The 16,951-nt window shown below is 40.7% G+C and overlaps 1 protein-coding gene across 4 annotated transcripts in view; it reads left to right on the top strand.

The window, feature by feature from the left end:
• GABRB1 (gamma-aminobutyric acid type A receptor subunit beta1) overlaps positions 1 to 16,951 on the top strand; it is a 139,044-nt gene that overhangs the window by 102,127 nt on the left and 19,966 nt on the right. For all 4 annotated transcript variants that reach the window (XR_010372617.1, XM_064449379.1, XM_064449378.1 and 1 more), the window contains exon 5: positions 4,449 to 4,531. Coding sequence is in view for 3 of the 4 variants with exons in the window: in XM_064449379.1 (XP_064305449.1) it covers positions 4,449 to 4,531 (83 nt within the window). In the remaining variant the exon portion in view is untranslated. The remainder of the gene's footprint in view (positions 1 to 4,448; positions 4,532 to 16,951) is intronic.

The raw sequence follows: 16,951 nt of genomic DNA on the forward strand, positions 1-16,951 counted from the left end.
CCCAGGGCCAGGGACTCGGCCACTCAGGCTTTGCTGGGACATTTACAGTGTCAGCAGGCATGACAGCTGTAAACCTTTACATGTACCGTGGACAGCAAAAAGAAAAATATTGCAGATTAAATGTACAGTTTTTCTGCCTTCCTCTGTTCCTTCAGTAACTCTGCCTACAAGACATCCCATTAAATCTTAAACTTCAAGAGTCTGCCTGGTTCCATAAAAATTGGGCCACTTACACCAGAGCTGTGCGACTGGATTCTGATGTCAAACAGTTGCTATGGGATTAAGTTCCCTGATACCTCTGAAGTTAAATTAACACTGATTTAATAAAAGCAATGTTTTACCTGGGATATGAAAGCCTACTTCCAGTGTGTACTAGAGCCCCAGCTCTGCAGTGGTTAAGACAAGCACGGTTATTTTTTATTTGATTTGAAGATTTTATTTTGCTTTTAAGGAAAGAAAATTGGTCCATCCCAGTTCATATCTTCATATACGTTTATAATTTATGCTGTTGACTGAGAGAAAAAGAACAAACATATTAAAATTTGATACCTGTCCTCCAAACAGAGGAAACATTTCATGACAGAATTTGCATAGTTTAGCTCTGATCATCTCCACATTTAATTGTCATTGCTGTCTTAAATATTGCTTTTATTTCTTCTTCAAGCCACAATATAGAAAAAAAAATCAGTTAATTTTGCTTTTTTGCAAATATTTATCTTGCCTGTTAACAATTCAGACTTCACTCCATCCCAGAATGTCTGAGTACTGACATGAATGAAATGAAGTAGCATAATGATATATCTCCACCAAGCCACTTGTCTTCTTTGCATAATCCCATTTTTACCATTTGTATACAAAAGAATCTAAAGAATTTAAGGATAGTAGGGCAAAAGACACAGTACAAACAAAATAAATTAGCTCCAACACAGGAAAAATAAATAAAATACATTTTAAAAAATTAAAACCTAGAAGTAACATAGCATACTCTGAGATATAAATAGCTCTGCTTCAAGAGTAGGATTAGTCCTCCACTTAAACTTCTACAGAGGCTCATGATATTCCACCATTGCCACAAACTGCTTGTGCCCAGGGATTTTCAGGACTAATCCTCTTGAACACAGATTTATTGCAGTTTTGCCCTATCTTCAGACTATTGCATTCCCCTTCCCACCATTATACCCTTGTATTCTGCATTTAAATGTCTTAATTTTAAGCTTCTGGTGCCTGTGCAAGCCATCAGTTACTCTCTCCAATGAGAGAGTGCAGCCAGTAACAGGTTTGGGATTTTACTCTGTTTATAATAAAAGATTTGATGATTTTTTTTAATCAAGACAGAAATTACTATGGGATTGCATACAGGTCTAGTTTATCTCATTAAACAAGTTTTGTGACTATCCAGAGCACAATGCCATTAAAAATTTTACACAGCTGAGAGATATTATGATGGAGAAAGAAATGCTTGAAAGGCAGATTTATGAACTACAGGTAATGAATGTTGCTGGATCTTGATGCACTCCTACTGCAATTACAAGTAGCTATTTTCAAGGAAACCTAAGATTCCCAATAAAATTTAAGCACCTCCAGCTTTAGGAGACAGCACATTGTGCTGGCAGGTTGGTGCCTCCCTTTCCTTCAGGGAGGAGCCCTCAGGAGCTAGAGCTTGCCTTTTATCATTCACACAGGCACGCAGTTCAGGCTTAGCTGGATCTGACAAATCCTTGGGCAGATACTGCTTGTCATCGCCCCTGCCCGGGGCACCCCCAAAGCTGCGGTCTCCAGGTGAAGCAGGATCCTTTCTCCTGCTGCTGGAAGCCAAGAGCTTCAAGCTTCTTGGCAGCCACCCTCCACTACCTGCTCGACAATAGTCTCCTGTTGTCCTCCCCACCTCATTTTGTGAGATTCTCATCTCTGCAAGCTTCAGCAAAAACCCTGTCACTCCCCTCTTCCCTGGAAGCAACTGCTTGCTGTTTCACCAGAGAGCCACAACAGCATTCGGACCTGCTGTTAAGGGGTTAAAAGAGTCACAGGGGGAGAGCTGCTCCCCACCACCACCTTTGACTGCTCAGGGAGACTTTCCCCAAAGTATAGAGGCTGACATAGCCACACTACGCCGCCCTACAGGCACTACAGAGAATGCAAAACAGGACTGAGGGAAGCCAAGAACATAAGGATGAAGGATGAGAAATTACCAATAGACAAGCCAGGCAGACTTGGATTCCTTACTGCTGCTAGAAACCAATACTAAGAGTTTATTATCTTTCTTCTGCATAATCCAAGTGTTTGCTTCCAGACTCCACCTGCAATTAGCAGTGCAGTGTCTTAGTTAACACATACATTTATTTTTGTTCCTGGACTATAGTAATGGTCAGACCCATCAAACCAATCAGTGTGCCAAAAACTATGCACAAATAGTGAGAAAACAATACATTTGAGCAAAGACTTACCAGAATTACAATGTCAGTGAAAAATAATCCTGTGAAATATTTAAAACATGGGTACACAACAATTGCACTGGTTACTACTGCAGAATTAATTTGTATTGATGTTGTTAAGTATAACAATTTGCTACTGCTTATGTAGCTGATGTAGGATACGCAAAACTGCAAAAGTCAGTATAGGTATAGGTACACTGGCTGTTAGGAAATATCTGGTGACTGTAACTCTGGTCTAGGAAACACTATGTCAGCTTCTACTTCTGTTCACATTTAAATAAGTCTGGTTGATACAGGTGATCTAAATTACCATAAAGACTGATTTATTAATTTGGAACAAAACATTACCCTATGAAACCTTAATTAAAAAGCATTTAACTGTGACTAATGTTAGTATATCGTTATGTATGATCTTAAACATTATTAAGTAGGAGTCTGACAAATGATTACTGCATATCTTCTCAATGCCTCTCAGTAAAGTAAATCTGGGACATGGCCGAACTAAATGAGGTCCTACCTTTGCTGAAGTCCTCAACCTTTTCTACGACAAATGCAAAACCCTTTAAGACACAGGCAATTCAATTTAATGTGACAAAAATGAGCCTCAGGAAAAGCATAAATATACAATTTCAATAGCATTTTACACAGTATCCTCGAGTAGTTTCATGGACTAGTTGTCATAACTTCTTGCTAGATGGTCATTATAAACAGGTAGGCAGATGGATTTTGTAGACTTAGGATAATCTGAAGCATGTCACAGTAATGAAGCATGTGCCTTTTTTTTTTTCTTTTAATTCTGTCAGTTCAGTGACAGCAAGAATTATCACCCCAATGCAGCATGTAAGTGTGCTTGACTTTCAGCACATCAAAAGTAAAATCTCCAGATGTATTCCTGTGGGATTAATTAACATGGAACTGGAACAACAGGACCAAATCCAGACCAAGAAAAGAGGTTTTCTGCCTTTCTCAGGTAGGAATTGTTGGAGAGAGGGAGAGAGAGAGACACCAATGAAATTACAAGCCAAGTTTGCCCGTTCACAGCTTCGGGAGTTTTATAAGCATTTACGAATGCATCTATCACAAAAAAAAAAAAAAAATGTAGGTGCTGTCTCACTTTTCTGAGTCTGAAAGAACCACTGTGTCTTAAAGAGATCTTTAAAAGAAGCTATAATTTGACCCCTATCCTAACTCAGTCACTTAACCTTCCTCTGAAGTGTCACAGGCTTATCAGCAAGCATCTGCTTTGATGCTCTGTGATTTACAGTCTGAAAAAAAGGAGAGGAGCTGCCTTGCAAACAGGTTTAGGCTATGGAAAATACCTTCAGGGACTGAATGCCAACTCATATGCCCTCTAGAAGGAGCAAGGATCCAGAAGATCCAGCCTACATCATAGCTACTCCAATGGTCATTAAGTAACCACCAGACAATGTTATGTCTCACAAGTTTTTGATTGCATCATGCCATTTGTAAAAGGCAATGTTCAATTATCATAGCTAATGATAAACTGATAATGAAAACATAAAAATAATTAATCAGATATTACCAATATTTCCACAGCATGGATGAAAATGCACATATACGTCAGACAAAATTAAAACAGCAGTAGGTGACAACAAAAAGAAAAAGATATCAGCACTATGAGTTATAAATAAAACAATTTGCAAAACGATTTGAGGATGTCTGAATTGAGAACATTGAAAAGAAGATGACCAGGTAGAAATATCATTAAATGTTCTTTAAAACACTGTACACTTTTGCACCTAAAGTTTTCAGTCAAGATCCTGCTCTATGATATTCAGCATATGCTCTGATGCTTTATACTGTAACCAGTGTATTGTGCTGTGTAAATTATTTAATTATGCTTTACAAGTTATGTAAAGCCTGTATGCTGGGAATCTGTGTGCATAACCATTCTGTATACAAACAAACAGAAGAGCCATTATAGAAAATCTTGCCTTCTCAAACAAGTAACATGTCGTTTCAGATCTCATTATTTTTTTCACCCTCCTCTTACAGGATCACAACAACAGCTGCTTGCATGATGGATCTACGCAGATATCCTCTGGATGAACAAAATTGCACACTAGAAATTGAAAGTTGTAAGTTACTGGAGGGAGAGGGTTGGCCAAATAACAGCTGTGTATTGAAAGGCATTCACAGGTTAGGTAAAACAGGAGCAGGTTGTTGAAATACTGTGTCCCATGAACAGTGAACATACCCAATATATTTCTATAATACATAAGCCAAAAGATGTTTCATTCACAATATTTGGTTAGTCCAAACTTGTAAAAAGTCTTTCAAAATCTCTTGTCAACGAAGGGAAAAGAGTATTTCTTGATGATTAAATCAGAGGACAGCAACCGAGCACTGTCTATCTTCAGTGCCTAATCACCACAGGACCTGAATGAATTAATTCACCTCAGTGCATTCATCTCTAACATCAAGATTAACATCTGCCCCACATGGTGGTGGGATGATTGATCAATTATTCTTACCAAAATACTTGGAGGTAATAAAAGAAAGCAACTTGATCCTTCAACACCAAGGTTAATGAGAGCTTTTCCATTGTCTCCTGTGAGCATAGAATTAAGGTGTGCAGTGCAGTTGCCAATTTTTGTTCATTAACATAGTTTTTATATCTTCTATGATGCTAGCCTTTAAAGAAATGCCTATCAATGTTTCTGAAACTAATTTCTATTCTGTCATTGGTCAAACCAGCTGCTGCCACTGACCACAGAGCAATCTGTCTAAACTAGTTAAGAATCCATAGAGTCCAAGGCAAAATAATGCAGCAGTTTTCTAAGAACTTCCGCTTGTCACATTACAACTGTTGCACCACTAGATTTAAATTATTTTTATTATAATAATACTTCTGTCTAACGTATCAGGTTCTAGAAAGGATTAACAGATTTCCCCAAATCCAGTATTTTCGTTCAGCTTACTGAAGGAAAAGAACAGTTTTAGCATTTGAACCTCTGTTTTGACAGATAGTCTGAAGTAGTAAATAAACAGAGAAACAAGCTGATCCAGGACTAAGGGTTCTTCCTTACCTACCAAAATAATTTCCTAACACCTATGTCATCAACAAAAGCAATGTTTTCATTGTTTGTAGCACCTCACGTTCACAGAACTAAAAATTATCTGAAGTCCACTAAGTAGTTCTCATTCTTCAGAAAATCATTATGTAAGATATTGCTATGGACCAAAAAGGGGTTAAATTCCCCAAAACCTGACAGCATCAATTTTCAGAAGGATTCCATTAGTCTTCAGTTGTTTAGACTTGACAAATAGAAACATTTTCATAGTCCCAAAACAATGGAATCTCCACATATTAAAAGTTTAATAGTATTGTAACAACAATATAAAATAAATAAGTCTAATCCAAAGACAACTAAATCATTCTGAGACTTAGAAAATGTTGCTGGGAAAGATTTCAGTTTATTCTGAACTACAGAGGTTTTCATCAGCTGAATATACATAAATGTAATATGTCTCAACAGATCTGTGAGGTGGCAATTGTCAGGCACTGAGAAAAGCCTACAGTCAGTCTAGTAGCACTGATGAGAAACAAGATGGGCTCTTAGCCCAGTGTTTATTCTTGTTTATAATTTCTACTTGATGGCACCAGAAATATGCCTTATTTAAAGCACTGAAATGGGCACATACCTTCAAAATTACTCTCCATAATGAAGGGGGTTTTTTTGTAAGTACACAGTCAATATCAGCCTTAATATAAATCAGTGGAGGTGCAGCTTTTCATTTAGATTTTACATTGTTTGGTAGGAAACTTGAAATGTTTTCCCAAGAATTGTTTGCTTTTGCTTCTTTTCCTGGAATGTCATTTTACAGTGATTGTATAAATTCTCCGCTAGGTTGAGAACAACAAAACTTTTATTGCCCCAGCAAAAATTTCAATCAAGTAAATGGTCACAGTGGACTTAATGACAATTATTTTTACTAGACAGCATTGTCTGAACAGAACCTGCTCATTTATTTCTTCAGAGATTCAAAAAAGGGTGTTTTTTTTATTTTTAAGATCGTAGGGCTTAGTCACTGCAGGGAGGCATCTCGGAAAGAGAAGCAGGGAGACAGTGATGTCAAGGTTCCCTGTGAAGCACCTCAACAGCCGTAGTACTGAGTCACCACAACAGCTTATCCTCTGTTCACCATTCAACACATACAGGGAAGTCTCTGGAAGGACATACTGGTTATGCACCATAACGCCCCCAACAGATGCAGCAGCGTGGCACGCTAGGCCAAGCCAATGCACGTAATGAATACTTTTGTTACACCAACACGCATCGACCTTCCCTGCACATCTGCTTTCAGTTAGCCTGTCCCTATCTACATTGCTCTGAGTTGACTGGAGCACCACAAGACCACACACCTGTGTATGAACATGTATACAGCCATTTTCTTCTCATTCCCAAGAAGCAGAGGCAGTAGACAATTTTAGCTTCCCCTTCCAGTGCTGCCCATCACCCTACTGATCTTCCCAGTTACTTTCTGCTAGTGCAAAGCTCCAGCCAAGTCTCATAAGCCACCACCATACAGGACCTACAGAGCCACTCATTAAGCTACATGGTTGTCATACTCATCCTTGGGCTTTTCAGCTCCCTGCCTTTTTTGGCATAAAACAGTTTTCTTGTTGTTGTTCGCTGCTGCTTTGCTCTTCTTCTGGATTCAACTTAACAGGGGATGTAATGGATGTTTTTGGAGAACAAGTCATTTCTTGATTTTCAAAATAAATCACATAACACAACTCTTCAGTAACTATCCTACCTGATCAGCAGAGGAAATTTATATACATACAGTATCACAGCAATCAAAATGGGCAACTCCATACTGTAGTTGCCTTCATATTGAATTCATATCTGAATTTATTTGCTGGGAGATATTTGATTTGAAGTTTCCAGCCCAATCATGACTAAAGCTGATCAAAGTACATGAGAATTTATTAGCTGGCCATCCAGATAACAAAACCAGACTGACACTTGGCTGGCTCATACCTCTTTATTCACAAGCTTTCACATAAATGAAGCTTTGTAGGGATGAATGCTCAGTGAAAATGGACTTAGATACTACCACTGAGACCTCATCAGGAATCAAAATTAGCATCAAATGGAATAAGCAATTAAAATGCTAAGACACTCAGGGATAAGAGAATACCATGTCACCCATCTGGCCAGTCATGCATCCCCAAGAGCAAATTACTTTTCAGACCTTTTGAATACTCACTATAAATAATTCATGTTTCCAAAAATATGTATGTCGATATGTTAATACTTGTTGAGCCAATCCAAAGAAATCAACAAAATCTTAATTTACAATTTGCCAACAGGTCAAAATTGGCAGAGTGCATTACTTCTCATGAATATTTATATCAGTTCTCCTAACAACTCAATGATTTTCCAAAAGCACAAACACGCTTACCTGCTACCGAAAGCCCACAGGCAGTAGATGTGTCAGGAGCACTGGCACCTTTGATAATCCTCCACCTAAAATACACATCCTAATGTACCACAGCTTTTCTCCTCTGCATGTTTAAAACTCTTGAAAGTTATTGTTCATGTACCTGGCAGAAGAACACTGTTCTGAAGACCAGGCTGCCTACTTCTCTCTCAGGCATTTGAGTACAAGTAAGCCTGCTGTCCTGAGTACCCAGCACTTGGTAGTAGCAATTAATCTCCTTGAAAGATACCAGGGAGCAGAGTGGAGAGGGTGAATAAACAGGTGACAACTGTGACCACTGCTCTTTGTTAGTGCCACATGCATTAGGCATGTGATATTTTCTTCCGTGACAGAACCAGTTTATAAGACTCCCACCCTCAACCTCTCCTTCCAGCTCCTGCATCACACTTCAGCTATTCAGCTTTCTGTGTGCCAGTATACAAATCTTCACAGAGCTAGGTTGAAAATCAAATTGTTAACATTTTCTTGGTTAAAAAAATATCCTTTTGAAAGAAAGGGATATTTCCTGTTCCACCTCAGTTTTGGGAGAGACAGGAATTAAATAAACCCCAGAGCAGAACTGCTCTTTAAATAAAAGGGCCAGGGAAGGTGGAGCTGTAATCACTAAGCAATCCTGGAACTGCCTATGTAACAGCAAGTAGCATCTCCCACTGCTAGACAGATACTGTGCACTATGTGCACTGTCAGACCATTTTCAAAGAACTGGAAAGTGGGTTTGTTCAGTTTTATACTGTGTACAGTTATATGGTTTAACCCACATGGCACCAGCCTCCAGAGCAGTACAGTTCGTAGAAACCATCACGAAATGACCATCGCTGCTTTGAGGAGATGCGCTTTAAGTTGGCTTTGCCGCTGACTTTCTTCTGCTGCTACCTACAGCCTTCTTGGCTTCAGCAGGAATGCAATAACAGTAACATTGATCTTCTTTTAATCCTTTGTTTCTTAACAGTATTTTTGTCCTTGGTGCTGCCAGTAATCATGCAAGCTTGATGTACGCAGAAAGAAAACAATAAATGAAACTAAATGCATAGACAGCAAAAAGACCTGTACAGATGTGTAAATCTATGCAATACTAATAGTCCTAAACCTAGTAGCTCTCAGCAGCACATAATCTGACATAGAACCAACGTGATCTTCAGCTTGTGAAAACTGGCATTTTTGTTGATGAAATCACCGCAGCTTGCACTGAGAATCCTTCCTGTCTGCTTTTTTATTAGTTGTTTTAAATGTTTTTTCCAAGTGGATGACCCTTTCCTCAGCCCCAAGCTTTAACTTAGATCTGATCAGCAAGAACATTGTAAATTAACTCAGAAATGAAGATAAATGTTCATGGGGAGAGTTCAATGCCTCTAGAAAATACACACGACAATTTGGAATTTAAGCAAAAAGACAAAGGCTGAATAATAAGCCAAATTAAAGGTCTGTATGGGCATGTAAAATATCTAGTCTGAATTTAAACAGGAGTAGTTATTAAACCGATCTCTACTCTCCTGCAGATGTAAACGCATGGCTCGTGGGGAGGTACATACCTGCAGGTGCAATCACAAGCAGTATGACTGTGCAATAGAAACAGCAAGCAAAAGCCTAACAGTTAAGCCAATGCTGAAACACTAGACCATGGCCAAGGTGGATCATGTGTTCCTCACACCATTGTTAAACTCCCTTAAAAAACCCTGAACTTTATGAGCTTTATGTTCTTCTAATCCCATGTACAAGGACACTAGAGCTGCTGAGTAGTTCCCTGAACAGCATCCTTTGGAAACCATGTCAGGTAACAGATTTTACACTCAGATTCACAAGCATTACATGCTGCACCATGCTGTCCCCCTGTGCTTGAAGTCCTGTCTGCTTCCTCAGTTCAGTCTCGCTTATTTACCCAGGGCCAGACTGTGGCTGGACCCTGCATGGATGTGAGGTCAGAAAGCTGCTGCACACTGCCCCCCCTCCCTGGCTCCCCCTCAACCTGAGAGCTGTAGGGCATCCTTCATCCCTAAAGGGTGGCAGGAAGGAGGCACCCGAGTGAGTCCTCTCCCTGTGCCAGCTTGCTTCCCCACCTCTAAACCAAGCAAGCTGGATACGCATTTGTCCCTCCAAAAGCTCAGTGTTACCTAGTGCATCGCAACAGCTGCGCAGCTTTGTAGCAGTGCCAGAGCACACCAACACTGTGGCACACACAACCTGGCCCTGTCTTGAGTTCCCCTGTGGTTTTAAGGGAGACTTACCCTACTGCAGAAAGAGCATGCTCCAGAGGAACTAGGCAGTCCCACAGATGAATTGCTCTTAAGCTACTCAAAGAATAGGTGAACATAGCACTGTTTGTGAACAGAAAGGCAGTGAGTCATTACATCTCACAGGGATGCTGTGGAAATTAGCCAAAGACAATCCCTGAACATCTGAAGTGCTAAGAATTGTTCCTTAATAATACTTGCAAGTGAGTAATACAAGGCACTGCAAATAGCAGCAAAACAACTGTGCTACACAGGAATGAGAAAAGAGCACAAAGAATCAAATGCTGCCCAACTGTCAAACCTCTCCAGCAGAGCAGCCAGTGCAGGGATAATACATGCTTATATTGAGCCAGCAGATTATTTTCATTAAAAAATTACATTTCCAGCTTTCCTGAGGCTATCTTACAGGACTGCAGAAGCTATGTATGCACAGCTGACAACCAGAGAAATGTATACATTTAGAAGGAGGCAAGCATTTTGGCTGCATTTGTTCCTTCACACATATTTTCATGGCTTTGTTCAAGCAGTTTACCTTATTCCAAATTCTGCAGAGGCTTTACACCTGTTTCAGTGTCTAATACCATGATGGCCCCTGGAAACTTCTGTGTATAAAATCAAGGGATTTTATAACTGGAACTGCTTCATCAGCAGAGCTGAGATCTGTAACAATCAATTTCTCACAGATTAGCATATACTGGGACAGAGGAGACTTAATACTTGGCTGGAGGTTACCCAGACTGCTTGGCATTCTCATGTGAGCTCTGATGGATGTCAGCTTGGCAATTTAAGATGTTAAATCCCCTAGCTGTTAGTTCTGCTGTACCAGGTAGCCTCTGGCAAGGGCTACAACTGCTATGGTAGTTCACAACCCAGTGCCTTGGCACAAGCCCACTGTCCCTGGCAGCAGCTGTGGCAGGCTCTGGACCGGCATGGGTGAGATGCAGACACACATCTCAGCTGCTAAAGGAGCAGACAGAAGGAGGGGGCAAACAACCAGGGACAGTAGCATCAAACTGCTGCAGCTAAATCACCCAACACTTGTGTGTCAGAGACTTCTGACTGCACACAGCTGCCCCACTCTGGCATCCTTCATTACAAATACACGTGCTGACCTCACTGCACCACTAGAAGATAAGACAGGATACTGCTATTACTCTAATACTCTTAGTCCCTTTGAAGTCACCAGTATCACAATCATGGCGTGACCTTGAGGACTAAGCTTGCACCTGACTTTCACTCAGCACAAAAAATGATGTGATGACAGCACCACTCTCATAATAAATCAAATCCCCATTTGAGGTTTCTTTTAGAACATCCCCCAAACTTAGGCAAAATGTGTTTCACTGCCACAGGCGAGGGAGGGCCAGGCTGCACTCCAATTTGGCAAAGTGATTTACTTATTGGCAAGCTACTATGTGTTTTACAACAAATCTGAGCAGATTATCAGAACTGTCCCTTTGGTCTCAAAAATCTGTGTCTCTATGACAACTGTAATGCTGCAGCATGATGCAGGGATCAACACTGCAACACTGAACCATGCATTAGCCTTGTCAGCAACACTTTTGGAAACCGCTTCACTTGTGTGGGTGAACCAAACAAGCCCACGGAAACCTGAACAGAGCGAGCTGGGGAAAAGAGGAAGATTTATTTAGTCGGCTACAGTACAGAAAATGGCAATTCTGCCTTGACTGCATTGTTTTTACGGCTGTCCCTGTTTCATGTAGAAATAGATCTAACACTAAATACATGTAAAGCTTTGATGAAAGCGCAACAACCTTAAAATGGTATTGCAGCAAACCAATAAATACTCCACTTGAACCTCTACATCATTTGTTGCCAGAAAAAACAACTGTGTTCATACCTAAACATTCATTATCACCTCTGTTGGCACAGAGTGGTCTGACAGAATGAGATTTGAACAGATTTATCACAGCTCCCTGCTTGAGACAAGATTGCATTGATCCAGGGTATGATTGCATTCGAACTACCAAGGATGTAAGAACCTACACCTCAAACAAAAAGGGCTATTTTCATTAGACATGAAAAACATGTCTTAAATACAAGCTTTCCCAGACAGCTTTTCCTTTGCCTGTCTGCAGGCACCAGATATCTAGTAATTTATTCATGCCTGGCAATAAAAATTCACTAATGATTTGACTGTGCTGGTACGTGAGGCAGCAGGAGCTTTGAGCTGGATCCACTCATGTCTTTTCCCTAAAGTATCCAAAACCACTAAAAGGGCATCTGGTCTCATTCTGCTTCTTCTCACCAAGCATATCAAATTGCTTCCACAGAAGGCACGATTTCTGCCCTCCCAAAGGAGCTTGCTGCTCAGAGTATTCTAAAAGCCAGTTACAAGGCCCCTTCCCTGTTAAAAAAAAATAGGCTGGAAGGATGCTCAACTCTATGCCTTTTTTAAGAGATTCCATTTTTCTGATGTTTCTAATGAGGGCAGCTCCCAACACTCACAGTTGCTTAGGTTCTACCATGCCTGTAAATTAAGAGCTTCTCTCACGCACCCGCCTGTCAGGCCCCCCCTGCTCCCCCATGAGACATGTCAGCCATAAACCTGTATTGCTTCCCACCGGCCCTGAAAACCCTGGGGGGAAAAAAACACGTTTTCTCTCCTTTGACTTGTCTCTGGTTATTACAGTGTAGCGCTGGGAATAACAGCTCTTTTCTGCTTCTGGCCAATTCCTTTAACTGATCTAAAATACATACTCAGCCTTAAATGTCTTTCAAACTTGGTGGACTATGAAGAGAGAGAGGTATCTGTCCCAAAACTCAGGTAACTCAGACAGTGGGATCTTTCTGAGATTAACTATCTGAACGGAAAAGGCAGAAGAGTTCCTACCTGCCCATCTTGACTTAGTCTGCCAGCCTGTGATACAAGGTTCTGGTAATTTCAACCAATTCACAGCATTCACAATTCACCAGCGTGCAGGTGGGTCTCCATCCATGCCGCCTTCTGTACTCCCATCGCTGCCTGCTCTATTACAGGAACAAAGTGCCTTATTTCATGAGGGCTCTGCCACAGATCCAATGCCATATTTGATCAACTAGCTCCCACAAACCCTAGCAAAAGAATAGTTAACACCAGAAAAAGAGAAAACTACACTTTATCACAGGACACTCATAAAACAAGCAAGACAGTACCATAGGAAACATCCCAGCAAGAGCAGGAATGGAGATCAGTACACACAGGCTGCTGGTGTGATCCTATATACTACCCATTGGGACAGCAAAGTGACTACTCTCTGGGCAACACATTTTCCAATTTGAAACACACTTCAGTAATTTCTAAAGACACTCAGATAATACACCCTAGGTGACTCTGTATACTCTATGCAGAATGCATACACTGAGCTTCTATCACTGCAAATTCACTCTTAGAAGGATCGCCAGCGGAGAATCTGCACACACACAGAAGTCTGTAGGTCCTCATTAACTTCTGACATAGCTGAAATTCCATCACCTGAGCTGCAGAGAACATGCTGGCAGCAGAACAGGAGTGGTTTTAAAGTTACGGCATGAGCATCCACAGAAGCAGATTTAAACATCCCAGGAAACAAGAAAGACTAGCACAGAGCTGTGGAGATGAGCAAGTTGTTTTTCAGATAGTCTGAGAGGCAGATTCACAAACAGCTTGTTGATACTGAAACTGAGAAATTAGCCAGATAGTACTTCATGTTTCTTTTTTTTTCACATCAAAATTTAAAATGTATTTTTGGCTCAGTTTAAGTCATTCCTTACCGCTCATCTTTTAAGCCAGTCACTAAGCTAAAATAATTCATTCTTCACACTACACTAGTGTTAAGCCACAGCGACTGCTCTGTTTCCACACTTTGGAAAGATTTCTTTCCCCAGAGGACTATAAACGATTTATTTTACTTTCACACGATGTATTTTTACACTGCACACAGATTCAGAAGTTACCCAGATGCTGATAGTATATTCTATATGACTTTCCCTTTTTATTTTCAAAAAGATGGATAGCTTGTCTCTATATGGATGCAGAGATTTTAATAGCAAATACTCGACACTCAATGATTTCAGTGCATGAGCACATGAAATTAGCCAAGTCACCTACCTGGTATATCTTAAGCATTTGTCTGTTGCACACAGAGGAATGCAATTATTCTCAATGACTGCTCTCATTTTAGTGGCACCTCAGTAACCTCAGAGGTACCGACTGGTACAGGGCCTAGACTGTACCCTGGCAATCGCAGAGGACAGGAAAGCTGGGGCCGAGCCACTTCCCAGCACAGCCTCACCATGTCTCAGTTTTCAGCCTCTGACAGTCCCCAGGGCAGAGGAACAGCAAAAGGAAAAGTTGGGCTTGCTTTCAGAAATTAGGGTCATTTAGAGGAGGGGCCGATTTCTCAGGAAACAGCTGTGCTCTTAAATGATTCTGTATTTCTGCAGTCAGAGCAGCAGGAAAAATAATCTCTTCTCCTGGTCATATCACATTTTTGGAAGAGCTGGCATATTGTGCTTTGAGGTAATGCAGTTGTCCTAGGATGTTAAAGCCATAAGTACAGTTTATGTATTTACTTGTCTTCTGCCAAGGTGTGAATTGCCATATAAAACAAACAAAACCCAGAATAAATTGGAAGGTCCCGGAACTCATGGATTCTCTTCAATTTGTGAGAATGAAGCCTTGCCCCAAATGCATCCAAATGCATTATAAATCTTGAGAAATTTTCTGTTCAGCACCTATGCACTCTGTGTCTTGATCTATACTTATGGGTTCTTGACACTGCAATAATACAAATAAACAAAAGACAATGCCTCAAGTCTCTATGTGGGAAGACTGCTTACCTGACCTGGCACAATATTAGCATGAAGTAGTTTTAATAAGTGGGCAGTATACTTTTACTTACAAGTCCTCCAGCCTCCAGGAATCTGTTCTGCAGAACTGAGAACAGAACTGAGTGTGTCAGAAAAAGTCTTAATGCTTTCTCCATTAGCTTTCTGCTACCACTTCTCACAACTTTATTTGGTACTGTTTCATCTTCTGCATAAACTTAAAACAAAAAAAATTACGTGCAAGAGTAGCCTGTACAAAGAAACATCTGTCATTATAAGCAAACCACAGTGTGTGGGAAACTTCAAGAAGAAAACATTGAGCATTTCAGTTGCGTTTGAAGGGTTCATTCATGCTAATATGATTTTTCACTGAATTCATCTTAGCTGGTGATTGGCAGCCCCTCAATTCAGCAGGCTTCCACAGAAATAGCAGCACCAAGCTTCCCAGACTGCCAGCCCAGATCTCCCTGTCCATGCAGGAACCATCTGTGTCGGGAGGTGCACATTTCTCTCCCCCAGTCTTTCAAATACCTGTTGCCATTGGAGTGCAAGCCTGCTTTATTCAAGGGACAACTGCCCATCAGCATGTAGATGGAAACTGAATTAGACAATGATTCATTTCGTATGAGACCCTGGACACCAGGATCTGGGCTGCATAGCCACAGTGCTGATGGCTGGGGAAAACGCAAAGGCTGCACAGTGACTCTAAGTACAGATCTGAGCTAATGAAGCAGCATCTAAAGGTTGCTAGATTGCTGTCCAGTATATCTGCCCCTGCTGGTGAAGTGCTATTTTGGCTAATACCCTCAATGACTTACTTTTACCTCAGAATATGGCTAATCTCCTCGACATCTATCTCCATTCTCATTCATTTATATTCTGTAAGTGCCTATGAACATTAAATTACCTACGGAGAGTTCTTTCTGAGGAAACACATGGTTATTTAACATATCACCATTTCTAATCCAAACCACACAGAGCACGACTGACTTATTTGAATTTACTTTTAGGGTCAAAGCAACAGAACCTGTAATTCAAATATTTCACAAACTTACTGTGGGCAGGAACCTGTATCAACAAGATTAGCTGCACAGAAAATTACTCAGCGTCCTTTGATTGTAAGACCTTGGACCTTCTCCCTCTACGCAGTGCCTGCACCTCATACTAGTCCACTAATGAGCATGTGCCGCACACCTGCCTCCACTCAAAACTGCAGATACTAAGCAGACTTTGAACATCAACCACTTAAAAAGCCTGTTCCTTGACTTCGGCCTACACCTATAGCCACAGAAACCCCCTACTCATTCTTTGTGCTTAAAGAAAAACTGCAGCCATAGCAGTATCATGGACAGCTTGGTGTCCAAGAAGCCACTCATCTCCTTGGTGCAGGAGATGCTGCTCTGCTGCTGAACACAGTCTGTTCATTGCCCAAGGGAACATGCAACTTTTTAATTCTGACTTTCAGCCCAGGCTGTACAGTCATGCCAGACTAGTAAGGCCTAACATTTCTCTACATACCCCTGTCTTTGGCTTATCACTGATTTTCCAGGGTGATATTAATATGGCAACATGTTGGTAAAGTGTGATATATGCCTTCTATACTTACCCTTTATGCACTTCAGGTCTCCCTGCAAAATGGAGGTGGATTGATTTTGTATAGTATTAAAGTCTATGGATGAAGAGTGATGTGTATTTTCTTAGTAGTAACAGAATTTTGCTATATTCTACAGTAGTTTTGCTACTTTGTTCCCAGTCATTGCTAGCACAAATTCAGTCTCAGCAACACAGACAGCCTAAAAAATGCTGGTAGCTGACACTGCTTGGCCCAGGTGTGAACTGCAGTATGTGTCATGGTTTTTAAAATTATGCTGGCTTATCTCAGTGCCTTAGTGGAGGTATATTTTCTCACTAGAAGCCAATGCCTTCCCAGCTTCATAAGCAATGGGAGTAATTTCTATAGAACCAAGACCAGAATTCAGTCTGAAGCTCCTTTTTTCCTCTGTTACAACT

This window comes from Phalacrocorax carbo, chromosome 4, assembly GCF_963921805.1.
Source record: "Phalacrocorax carbo chromosome 4, bPhaCar2.1, whole genome shotgun sequence".
NCBI classification, from domain to species: Eukaryota; Metazoa; Chordata; class Aves; order Suliformes; family Phalacrocoracidae; genus Phalacrocorax; species Phalacrocorax carbo.